General features: G+C 38.9%; 1 protein-coding gene and 1 pseudogene across 1 annotated transcript; both read left to right on the top strand.

Moving 5' to 3' along the window:
* Positions 1–1,420: 1,420 nt before the first annotated feature.
* LOC103456000 (SKP1-like protein 1A) lies at positions 1,421–2,929 on the top strand. The gene is given in 2 exon segments (NM_001305634.1): positions 1,421–1,844; positions 2,550–2,929. Coding segments are annotated over 2 exon segments (471 nt in total). The 5' UTR covers positions 1,421–1,547; the 3' UTR covers positions 2,724–2,929.
* A 4,829-nt stretch (positions 2,930–7,758) lies between these two features.
* Positions 7,759–13,223, top strand: LOC103456009 (DNA-directed RNA polymerase II subunit RPB1-like; annotated as a pseudogene).
* Positions 13,224–13,653: the final 430 nt, after the last annotated feature.

The following is a 13,653-nucleotide window of genomic DNA, read 5'->3' as shown; positions in this document are numbered from 1 at the left end:
TTGAGGTCAGCCTTATTCCTGCCTGGAAAATCATGGTCCCACAACTTCCATTGTGTGCTTGGGGCTCATATAGAAGTGTTTTTAAAATGTTTGAAAACTTTTTTAAAGAAAATATTTTTGGGTTCTAAAAACACTTTAATTGTTTTTAAGAAGAAGCACATAATTGGTTTCTTCCAAAAAACACTTCAAATACTTTTTCAAATTTTACTTATATTTTCTAAAAATTGAATCAAAAAACATTTTCATAAAAAAAAAACTTTTAATCATTTTAAAAATACTTTTGGCACTAAATCTAATTTTTCAACTTCCTATTACTCTTGTTTGTGCAATAGGTGCAACCGATCCTAGAAGATTTTATTTCCTTTCAACAAAGTATTAGGACTATATCATCCAATAGCAACCAGCCACGTAACAGCCACTCCTTTCCACGTGTCCAAACCTCCTCTATACAACACGTTACATAGCTCTCACCGGAATATTATATTCGAAACTACTATATTCAATTTTTCGTCAATTTAAGTCACATTACATGTATGTGATACACATTGGAGGGTAGATTGATAATTTTACATTAGTGTATGAAGTTAACTTTGGAGGGTAAATTGAACGTTAGATTAGCAACCTATATGAAATATTAAGGGCTTATAGGCAAGAAAAGAACGATATTACACTCTAAAGTGTATCAAGGGACAAGTTGATGAAAAATTTGATAAAATAACTTTGAATATAATAGTGAGATTAAATTAGCAATTTTTTAATGAATTTAGGAACTTATTTGATCGAAAAATAATTTAGAGACCTAATTTTCACTGAGATGATAGTTCAGAGACCAAGCAAAAATAATCCCTATTATATGGATTTGGATCATCTCCTGAACAAAGGAGACGGATCCTCCTAACCCAAACACGTGGGTCATTGAATTTTGATCTAACGACTACAATTATTATAATTTTTAGAGGAGCCCCCTATTTGTAGCAGTTGGATTTTGATCCAACGGCCCATGTGTTTGAGTCAGGAGGATCCGAGGAGAGGATTCAAATCCCTATTATATTATGGATTTGGATCCTCACCGGATCCCCTCCCTGGGGATCCTAGAGATTAATGCACACGGACCGTTGATAAAAAATCGTATAGCCCAAATTAAATGCTTTTTATATTTTTAAAAGTAAAGTAATCTCGTTTTGCATGAAAAAAAAAAATTACAATCGTACAATTTTTGATCAACGGTCCGTTTGTGTTGATCCCTAGAATCACCAGGATCCGAATAGGATCCAATTCCTTATATTACCTTCAACAAAATAATTGGACTATATCATCCAATAGCAATCAGCCACGTAAGAGTCCTGTCCACGTTTCCAAACCTCCTCTATAAAAAGCGTCACATAGAACTCACCCCTCCACTCCTCGTTCTGATTATATTTTTCCCGTGTGCGAAATCAAAAGTCCCTCACTACGACCACAAACCAAAAGCTTTCGCTATCTCTATCTAACACCCTTCGAGTTTTCAAAGCCGTCGTCGTTTCGAGACCTTCGTTATCACCGTCACCATGTCGTCGTCGTCGAAGAAGATCACCCTGAAGAGCTCCGACGGCGAGTCGTTCGAGGTCGAGGAGGCGGTGGCGCTGGAGTCACAGACCATTAAGCACATGATCGAGGACGACTGCGCCGACAACGGTATTCCTTTGCCCAACGTCACCAGCAAGATCTTGGCCAAGGTCATCGAGTACTGCAAGAGGCACGTCGACGCCGCCAAGCCCGACGAGAAGATCTCCGAGGACGATCTCAAGGCCTGGGATCAGGAGTTCGTAAAGGTGGACCAGGCTACGCTGTTTGATCTCATTCTGGTATGTTAAAACCCTAATTGAATCTCGAATTTCGATTTAATCTTGTTCGCGATTGCTTTGTTTGATTCTAGGGTTTCGGAATTTGGGGATTGGTTTGGGTTAGGGTTTTTGAATTGGGGATTGGGGTCAATTGTGTTGTTTTCTGGGATAGGGTTGCTGATTTAGGGGTTTTCTATGATGGTTTGGTATGCGATGCAATTCGATTATTTTTTACTTTTGTTTCTGTTTAGGGATTTGATTCAGTGGTTTCTGTGTATTTGAATTGTTTGATTTTGTTGCTTTTGATGTTACTGTGCTTGTTCTGATTCTGCTTCTGCTTCTGCTTCTACTTCAAGTTTGTCTTGTGCTTCTGTTTGAAGTTGAGATAAAGAGGAATATCTTCGTATTGAAATTTTTTGCCTTTCGACGTTTACTTTTCTAAGTTGTGATTAAGTTTGTTAATAAGAGAATGTGCCTCTTTCTGCAACATTTGTGGTGTGTCAATTTGTAGAGTGGTGGAACAAATAACTAGTTTCCATGCGTATCATCATTATTCAGTCTGTGGCGATAGTATTGTCGGTTTAATTGGTTTATGAATATACTTTGCAAGCTTTTGCAGAAACTACAGTAATTTGATCTGTTGGTGTTCATTATTTCTGTGAGTGGCTAATTGCCAAAACTGTCATTATTTATGTTTTTCTAATGTGATGATATTGGCATTGACAGGCTGCAAACTACTTGAACATCAAGAGCCTTTTGGACCTGACATGCCAGACAGTTGCAGACATGATCAAGGGTAAGACTCCAGAAGAGATCAGAAAGACCTTCAACATCAATAACGACTTCACCCCGGAGGAAGAGGAGGAAGTTCGTCGTGAGAACCAGTGGGCGTTTGAATGAAGTTTCTCGGTGATGGTCTTTTTACTTGGAACTTAGTGCTGGCATACCTATCATGTATTCTAGTTAATCAGCTTACTTCTTTATCATTCTCTGTTTTTAAGTGCTTTTATCGGAGTTGCAAGTCCTTTCAAATTGTAGATAAAAGTTGGATTCTGATGTTGGTAGTGGTTCTTCTACTACTGTCAATGCCATTGCCAGTTTTACTATTTCTGAAGCAAAATCTTCTACTTCCATTAAGTTGTTTCTCACGTGGTTTGAATCAAGCTTGGTGTGTATGCCTTAGTTGTGTCATTTTCTAGCTGAATTCTTGTTACATTTCTTCTCTATATATATGTGACTATCATTCCTCATTTCCTTTGATTTCTGCTTAAGTTTGCATAAAAATGATTATGAAACTGGTTTTTAAGATAAGATCACTTATGGCTTGTTTTACTATTTCGGAATCAGAATTGGATGAATTGAATTGAGCATGAGGAGGAATGTGACATAAATTGTTTACTACTTTTTTATTAGATTTTTGTCGAAGTTTTGTACTAAATTTTACGTGATACCATATATAGTTTACTACTTTTTTATTCGTATGACATAAAGTTAGAGTCGCATCATCAATCATTTACCACTCAAGTTGATATAAAATGTAACGATGTATGGCATTGACATGAAATAACAAGTACATGTGTAAAATTGAAATGTTTTAAAGATGGTGCATTGTAATTGCACCCAGTAAACTGTAATTTGTCCTTTTTTGTTTCTTCGTCTTTCCTCGTATATTTTCTTTCTATTTCGACCTCTAAATTTGCGTTCAGTGTCAAATAATAGCATACTCATGCCATATAATTAAGATTTGAAAATGCTTTTAAAACGGATGAAAAGATTTTTTAAGAAAATATTTTTGAGTTCCAAAGTAAGTGTTTTTTAAGAACTAACTTGCGTTTTTACTAAGTAATGATTTAAAAATCATTTTTGAAAACGCTTGAAGTCGTCTTAAAAGCATTCCGAAAAATGCTTGAAGTTGTCTTTTTAAAAGGATTCCCAAACAAGTTTTTTATCCTAAGTTAAACAAAGTTTGAAAATTAGTATCATATCTCTTTTTTCATTTGAAAATTAAAACTGAATTTAGCAAGTAATTCAATTCTAAAAACGAAATGAGGTTGCTATAAGCATTTGCGTCTCTCTCCCTCTCATTGCCGACCGCGCATGATCCGAACTTTCCACTCGAGCCTCCTCCATTCCATATAATAATCCAGCTGCTCCGTTCCATTGCTCCGGCCGGCTCTGTAAGTCTTTTTTTTTTTTTTTTTTTTTTTTTTTTTTTGCAATTTATTAATTTATGGGCTCGTTTCTAGATTCTGATTTAGAGATTTAAGATTTAGGGGTTTCTAATTTATGTTTGGTTGGGGATTTTAGATATTCAAGTGATGTCGAATTTCTGATTTTGTATAAGTCCCTAATTTAGGAATTGAGGGATTCAGATTAGGGATTTGGAGATTTTATTTTATTTTTAATACAAACGTATAGGTCGAGGGGAATTTGAACTAGAAGCTCGAGCGTCAGGTAAATGCTTTTAATCACTTTAGCATCAGTGTTTGAAAACATGATCTTCTCTGCATCACGTTGCTTTCATTAGTTCCATAGCATAAGTTAAATTTTCTCCGCCCCTCTCCCTCTGTTTTCTTCCTAATTTTTCTTCGTCCCTCTTCATTTTTTCCTTCGTCCCTCTTCCTCTTCATCTTCTTCTTTTGATCTCCGTTCATCTCCCTATTTTCTTCCTTTTGTTCTCTGTTCATCTCTCTCCTTTGATGAAAGAAATTAACATCAAAATTAAACCTAGAAGCTGTTCATCTCCCAACTTCATAATCGACTGCAAATCTTCACAATCAAACCACAAAGCAAGGAAGAGATTGAAAATTTAGGAGTTGGGAGCGGGTTGCATGTGCGATTGGCCCAAAGGTAGAAGATGGGGGTTGGATCTGGTTTGCGTTTTCTGAGTTTTTGGTACCGTGATTCAAAATTTCAAGCTCACTTCATTGCAGATTTTTTGGGTTTCTGGTTTTCTCGGTGTTGTGTGATTGAAAATTTCTTATCAACATTGACAGGAGTATAAGGTGTAAGGTGAAAATGGGCACAGGAAACTTGGTTGATTCAATTAGGAAAGGGACTTTGGTAGTGGAGACTAAGAGAGGAACTAGGTACATACCAGGTGTCATGATTGTACCTGGTTTAGATGAGAACCTTCTCAGTGTAGGCCAAATGGTAGAACATGGGTATTGGTTAGTATTTGGTGATTTCATGGCTTGCATATTTGGTGATAGGGATCTGCAAGACCATGTTGCTACTGTGCAAATGAAATGAAATAGATGTTTCCCTCTAATGTTTGAATTTGTGGATCACATTGTAGCAAATAGAGCAACTATTGAAGGAAATACATGGAAATGGCACAGAAAATTTGGGCATCTGAACTATGATAGTTTGAGAATGCTATAAGAAAGGTGCATGGTGTATGGTCTGCCTCACTTACAAGAGCACAATTAGGTGTGTGAAGAGTGTGCCACTGGAAAGGCTCACAGAGAGGCCTTCAACAAAGAACAGAGATGGAGGGCAACATTTCCACTAGAACTTGTACACAGATGTGTATGGACCCATGAGTGAGACTCTTGGTGGTAGCAGATACTTTCTTACCTTCATCGATGACAAGTCAATGATGTGTTGGGTTTATAAGTATAAGTTTGAGGTATTCAAAATTTTTAAAATGTTCAAGGCTATGGTTGAACTACAAACTGCTCACAAGTTGAAGAAGCTCAGAAGTGACAAAGGAGGAGAGTATACATATCCTTGGAATTTGAGAAGTTTTGTGAAGATGTTGGCATTGCAAAGCAACTAACTATTGCTTAATCAAATCAGTGCACCAGGTGAAATAACTCAATATAAATGCATGTTAACCGGATCCACCCTCGGTGGCCTGTACGGCCGAATCAATAACTCAATAAGTATATATATATATATATATATATATGCATGCACACGAGTCGGAACCATTTATAGTGGTCTGTACGACAAGACTGTGTGTACTATAGTTATGCTCAAAGCTATACTCTCACATAAGTTGTGCGATAAATCGTTGGTCACCTACGAGTCGGAACCACCTATAGTGGTCTGCACGACAAGATTGTGCACTTAAATTGGATCCAATGTAAGCATATGGTGTGGGAGGTGACATCAATAACGTGCATGTGCCAACCCGTGGCGAAATCACAACACCGGGGTGTAGGTTTATGAGCTTAATATTCCTCAGTTATGATCATAACCATGCAATTCTCAATCACAATTCAATACTCACCTGGGACTTACCTGAGCGTCCACAGCACCAACATTAATATATACGCAACCAATATATGCATAAACAATTTTATAGAATATTTGGCATGGCAATTCAAATCATATTAACATTTAAATATGTTTTCTGGGAAAAATATCAAGTATATACATGTATACAGAAAATCAAAAGCCCACTTATTGATATGTAGAAGGGTCGTAGCCCCTGTGCCTAGCCTGGCTGCGCTCTTCCTCGGGATAGATTTCACCTATATGTGAAACAACTATAAAAACGTTATTTTATAGCACATAACCAAAACCAGATAATAACTTCTCATACATTGCTCAAATGAGGTATATAAATATACCATCGTAACCTACACAACTCCATGAACATCCCCAAATTTTTAGAAATTTTTTTGGAGTTGTCACGCTCCGTCATGCGCCGATGAGGGCATGGCACTACGCGCCCCCACTCGCGGCCAACCCTGACAGAACCCTAATTGCAGTTAGGAATATTCCGTTAAAATCAACCAACGCCGTTAGTCGCCGTTAGGACGGAATATTCCGTCGTCTCCTACCTCCGAACTCCGGCGACCGTCTCCGTCGCGAGAAACTGGAAACTTTAAAACCATATAACTTCTTCATTTTTGTACCAAAATTCACCAAATTTATATCAAATTGAAGTCCTAAAGGAGTAGAATAAAACCTTACCACTTTTAGACCCTAAAACTCCGGGAACTCGCCGGAAAAAGCTCTGATAATCCGGCTGAACTTAAAACTTGCCAATCTCAAATTCCCGACATCCAATTTACTTGGTTTTTCTTTTCCAAGCTTCGTACGGATGTTTTAAAGCTTCCTACAAGCTTTAAATCTCATGCAACATCCATAATTACGACCACATGAATAATACGCCGAATCGGAGATTCTTAGTCCTCGTGAAATCGAAGGTTTCATGTCTTAAAATTAGTATAATTGAACTCAGAAGCTTGTAAGGAGTTCAAAAATTACCTTATTGATGTCGATCCGTGCATGAAAGCTTGAGTTCGAAGTTCGTCCATACGGCTTCTACCGAAAATGGAGAGAAGTCTGAGAGGGAGGAGAGAGAGAGCATGAGAGTGATGTGTATGTGTGTGAGTGAATGTGTGGTCCAAGTTGGCAACAACCACCAACCACAAACTAGGAAAGTTTAGTTCTAATTGGTCCAAAATAATTAGAACTTAACATATTGGTCCACAACCCAAGTCTAAACCACACAACATAAGTCAAAACGTCCAAGGGCATATTAGAAATTTCATGCCTAAAAATATAATATTTCGGGACGGGTTGTGACGTGCTGCCTCACTCCTTTAGTTGTTCTTATTCACTGGAGAGGGAGAAGTACATGGATATAAAATTGATTACTTAAACCCCGAAGAGCTAGGGTCGGAAACAGAATGTCTCGAAAGAAAGAAATAACTATGGTGGGCAGGAGAGATTTTTCAATGTGACTGAAATACAGGATGGTACACCACGTGTTATTATATAAATGATGAAATATATGTCTTAAAAAATTAATAACTTAAAAAATAAAATTTCACTTGATTTACCACGTGTTCAGTCAGAATGAAATTTTTTTTCGTGGGAGATCCAATTAATGGAGATTTAGAAGATGAAATTTCAGCGGGCTACCAAAAGTAAGACGTACGACCTAGTTAAAAAGCCTCATTTTCTTTAGGTTGCTTTACAGAACTCCCCTCTCTCCTTCTCTCTCAGCTGAAATTAGAAAGAAACTACTTGAAGAAGGTGAAGAAACCCGGAAGCAGAAAATGGAGCACGATAAAGTTGTTGGCTGTGTACAGTTCGGCATGCTCGACCCCAAAGAAATTGTAAGTTTATTCTTCAAAATCGCAATTTATTTCCCTGAAATATGATTATTGTGTGTGCATGTTCGTGTGTTTGGGCGCATCGGTGCCGTGAGATAGCAGAGGAAGCGAAGAGGGAAGGTCTGAGTGACCCTCGGCTGGGTGCAATTGCCCGAAATGTCAACTGGGAGACTTGTGGCGGAGACGTGCACAGCTGCCCTGGCCATTTTGGTCACATTGTATTGGCCCAACCATTCTACCACGTCTTGTTCACCAAGACGGTGTTCTCGGTATTGGAATCCGTATGCTTCCGCTGTTCACGAATTCTGGTAAGTTCATTGCATTTTTGCTTCAGTAAATAAGATGGATGAATTGAAAATTCTCAAACCCTCACAAAGTTGTACCTTGATTTTGCAGGTTCGCACCAATTTTAACCATGCCCTGACATTCAACAGGCCACGAAAAAGGCTTAAAATGATCCAACCTCAACCACAAGACCACATTTGAGACCAAATTTCAGTTTCAGACGTCGACCCTGTACATTCCTCAAGACTACAATGTCCCAAATGTAAAACTTCGCAGCCCAAGCTCTATCTGGAGGGCAGTAGCGTACTCAAAGATCCGATGCGCCCGCAGACTAATAAAAGAAAGAGAAAAGACGACCCTGAACCTGGACCTGCACCGGCACCTGTACAAAAAGTGCCCTTTACTGCACAAAAGGTAAATTCGACGAGGAAATGCTTTCATTCCTTATATTAGACTCGCGACGACATTTTGCATGTATATATGCTAACTTATAATTCAATCATTCTTGCAGGCTCTTGCTATTCTGCAGAAGATACACACTGAGCCATGCCGTCAGTTGGGGTTCAACCTTACATTTGCTCGTCCGGATTGGATGATCATACAAGTTCTTCCAATTCCTCCACCTCACGTGAGGCCCTTCATGAGGGCGGATTCTTGCCGCATTTACCAGGATGATCTCACTTTCCAGCTCTACAGGATTATTCGCCTCAATAATCATCTCAATGCTAGGAAAGTGCGTTCCCTTCATGGTGAGCGCCTGTTGGAGCTTTACATATCCCAATATTATAACAAGTTGCCTGGACAACCAAGGGTATGGCTTCTTGTATACATGGAGATGGAGACACACTTCTGTATGTAGCAATCTGGTTTTATGTTGCATCTCTTTTTGCCTCTTCATACACATCAGAAAAGCAATATGGTTTTATGCTGCATCTCCTCTTTCCTGTTCATACACATCACAGAAGCAATATGGTTTTATGCTGCATCTCTTTTGCCCTGTTCATACACATCATAAATAAATAAATAAAAGCTTTTTGTAACCTGCATGCTTCTTTTTATACATGTATGCTCAAGCTTTTCTCTGTTGAACAGGCTACGACAGATGCAGGGATGCCTATTAGATCAATATGCTGCAGGCTTAATGGAAGGGAAGGTCTTATTAGAGAGCATTTGATGGAAGAGCAAGTTTTTGAGTCAGCACAAGCAATGGTAACCTCGGATCCAAACATAAAGGTGGATCAATTAGGTGTACCTTGGACTATTGCTCTGGATCTCACATTTCCAGAGATTGTGATCTTTGTATTGTTTTTTTTTTCTTCTTCTCTCTGCATTTAAAGTTTCCTCTTCTTTTGTTTTTATTTTATTTCGTTTTGAGTTTATATCAACGCCACTTTCATCACTAAAAAACAGGTTGAATGAGTTTTTCTTTGGGGAGAAACCTCCTTGTGGTGAAACGAGAGCTGCTAGGTCTATAATAACAGTTGATGGAAAAAGATTTGACGTTGGAATCTTGAAGAAGAACAGGATTGAATGGCCTTTAAAGCATGGAGACAAGGCATTGCTCTATTGTTCTGATAAGTTTTGGTTCGTGTCTTTTATCTTTAACCATCACTTCTGAACGTTTACTATTGTGGGTGCAGGTGGAGCGCCATTTGAAGGATGGGGACATTGTCGTCTTGAACCGTCAGCGTAGTCTCCATAAAATGTCTATTATGGGGCATAGAGTCAAGGTCGTGCCAGGTTCAACTTTTCGGTTGAATCCGTCCATCACTTCAGCTGATTTTGGCGGGGATCCTATGAGGATGCATGTTCCTCAGTCATTAGAAACAAGGACGGAAGTGCTAGAATGCGTGATGGTGCCCAAATGCATGTTTTCCCCTCAGTCAAATCGGCTTGAAGTGGGACTTTCCAAAGATTCCCTATTAGGTTGTTGTAAGATCAGCAAGATGGGCACCTTCATTGAGAAGGTGACGGTGACATAACCTTCATTTATTTACTTTTTCTTTTCCCCTTACCATGTTGATGTGGCTGGAGGATTTGTTGGTGAAGTTCCTGCTCCTGCAATTTTGAATCCCCGACCCATCTGGACCGGGAAACAAGTGTTTGGTCTCATCGTACCAAAACAGATAAATTTCCAAACACCTGCATGGCACTCAGAATCATAGAGGGGTAACATTACTCCGGTTGAAACTGATAGTTTGGTGATGATACAGAAAGGTGAACATCTTTCGGGTACCCTTTGTAAGGATACTCTTGGGATGTCCACGCATGGTCTAACACATGTGATATGGTATGCAATTTGCCGCTATTCAACCATCAAAGTGAAAGTCAAGTTGTACTGTTATTGATTGGTTTTATTTCGTTTTGCAGGAAAGAATGGTCCAGATGCAGCCTGCAAATTTTTGGGCAATGCCCAGTTGCTTGCGCACTATTGGTTTTTGCATAATGCCTTTTCGATTGGAATTGGAGATATGGTTGTTGATCTGGCAACAACGGAAAAAATCAAGCAGACAATTTCTGAGGCAAAAGATGAGGTGGAAGGGCTTGTTAGTAAAGCCCGGTCCAAGCAGCTGGAGGCTGAACCTGGACGAACTTTGGTGGACTCGTTTGAAAACAAAGTGAACCAGGTGCATTAATGGATTGTCTGCAATTTATTCTTGTTTAGCTTCCTACTGTTAGTAATGTATCTGGTCAGCAAGTAAAGTGGGTTCGCAGCAATGTTTATGAATCTGATCATGGGAAATCAAAATGGCAGCTATCCATTTAGTTAGCTTTGTTGTTAGGAGTCTGTTAGTTTTGTTACAGAGAAGATGAGAAGATGAGAAGATGTTAGTATAAATATCAAAACAGAGTGCAACTGTTGATCAATCAATGAAAATAGAATTTCAGTTTTCGTTAGTCTTTCTCTCTCTAGATTTTTCAGTGACCAAACACCATTGTTTCTTTAAATTCCATCATCTACTACAGAGTAATAATATATATTTGATTTGGGTCAGGTGTTGAATAGGGCTCGTGATAAAGCTGGAAGTAGTGCTGAAAAGAGTCTATCCGAGGTGAACAATCTTAAGGCCATGGTTACAGCTGGATCCAAAAGGAATTTTATAAAAATGTCACATATGATTGCCTGTGTAGGGCAGCTGAACATTGAAGGTAAGAGAACCCCGTATGGGTTGATAGACCACCCCCCATTGCCCCACCTTACTGAAGATGACTATGGACCAGAATGCCGTGGGTTCGTAAAGAATTCATACTTGCACGGTCTAACTCTACAGGAGTTCTTTTTCATGCCATGGATAGTAGGAAAGGTCTCACAGATACTGTAGTTACGACATATGAGATTGGGTACATCCAAAGGAGACTAGTGCATGCTTTGGAGGATATTATGGTGCAGTATGATGGCACCATATGTAATTCTTTGGGTGATGTCATTCAGTTTGTATATGGAGAAGATAGGATGGATGCTGCTTGGTTAGAATCTCAAAAGCTGGACTCTTTAAAAATGAAAAAAATAAGAATTTGAAAAGACTTTTGCATATGATTTGGAAGATGAAGATTGGTATCCGGATTACATGTTGCGTGAACATGTGCAGGATCTCAGAACTATTAGAGAATGTCACGATGTTGTCGAAGCAGAAGTTAAAAGACTTGAAACAGACAAATCACAACTTGGCAGAGAGATTGGAGGCATATATGGTAATTCCTAGCTGCTTCCTGTTAACTTGAAGAGGATTATGTGGAACGCCCAAAAAACCTTTAAGATTGACTTACGAAGAGCTTTAGATATGCACCCGAAGGAAATTGTGGAAGCTATTGATAAGCTGCAGGGGAGGTTGAAGGTTATTCCCGGCGATGACACATTCAGTGTTGAAGCTCAAAATAATGCTACACTGTTTTTCAACATTTTCCTTCGCAACACGTTGGCTAGCAAAAGGGTGTTGGATGAGTATTGGCTAACACGTGAATCATTTGGGTGGGTTATTAATCACATAGAGTTGTGCTTCCGGCAGTCACTTGTAGAACCAGGGAAAATGGTCGAACTAGCTGCTGCACAATCTATTAGCAAGTCTTCCACTTGTATGGAACTCAGTACTTTCCACTCTACTAGGGCGATTAAAGTTTCTAGGGTTCTAGGAATCGAGGCAGCTTGTCGGTTAATGCTAGATGAGCTGCAGGGTATGCTATCTTATGATGGGTAGAAGGTGAGTTATAGACACTTGGCCATCCTTTGTGACGTGATGACATGGAGTGGCTTTGTGAGACCTATCGGCAAGGAAGACAAGAGACGGCCTCCACTTGTGCGATTATCTGTGGAGAACACGATAGATAATGTCATCCACGCTACGGCATACACAGAGACAGATTACATAAGAGGTGTAAGGGAAAGTACAATGTTACGGAAGCTTGCTCCCACTCCCAGGTGATTTTCTTTTTTTTTAAGCCGCAACTTCTTGTTCTTAGCAATTGATTTGAATCAATTGATTTGGTTGTTGATGTCGTTGGGTTGATATTGAATTATTGTGCGTATTCTGCTTCAACTGCAAGGTTGTCATGTTGTGCTTGTGTTTGAACTGAAGTTGAGATAAAAGAGCGTATCCTTTATATTGTTGCCTTCGACGTTTACTTGTTTTCTTGTTCAAGTTGAGATTAAGTTTGCTAGTAAGGGAATATGCCTCTTTCTGCAGCATCTGCGTTGGTGTAAATTTGTAGATTGCCCAAGCTTTTGCAAAAACTAGAGTAATTTGGTATGTTGATTTTCATTGTTTCGGTGGGTGGCTAATTGCCCAAGGCTTACATTGATTATGTGTCTCTATTAAGGTGTTATTGGTAATGACAGGCTGCAAACTGAACATCAGTAGGCTTCTGGACCTGACATGCAAGATTCTGGCAGATATGATCACAAGGAAGACACCGGATATCAGAAGGACCTTCAACGATCAACATCAAGAATGACTACTTCACCCTAGAGGAGGAGGAGGTAAATCGTCGGGCAAACCAGTGGAGTGAGAGTTTGTTTGAATAAACTTCTCAATTATGCGTTTATCGGAGTTGTCAAGTCTGTCATGTTTACTATTTATGAATCAAATATTATACTTCCATTAATTCAAGAGCTCAACCACCTCAATTCAATCGGTACTTGTTTTTTACACACCATTTTGAAGCATCGTTTTCAGAAGTTAAAAATTATCAATATTTGAAAGTTGCATTTATTTGCTTGTGATGTTATAGAAAGGAAGTGATATTTTTTTTTCCTCATTTAGCTATAAACATTTAACCCCACTTAGTGGGAAAATGCTTTGTTGTTGTTGTAGCTATAAACATGTACTGATTGAATTGAGGTGGTTGAGCTCTTGAATTAATCGAAGCATAATATTTGATTCAGAAATAGTAAACATGACAGACTTGACGACTCCGATAAACGCATCCTTGAGAAGTTCATTCAAACAAACTCCCACTTCATTGGTTCCCCG

The sequence above is a fragment of the Malus domestica genome, chromosome 02, assembly GCF_042453785.1.
Source record: "Malus domestica chromosome 02, GDT2T_hap1".
Lineage (NCBI taxonomy): Eukaryota > Viridiplantae > Streptophyta > Magnoliopsida > Rosales > Rosaceae > Malus > Malus domestica.
Note: the sequence above shows the minus strand (reverse complement) of the source record. Positions and strands in the feature narration are given on the sequence as shown.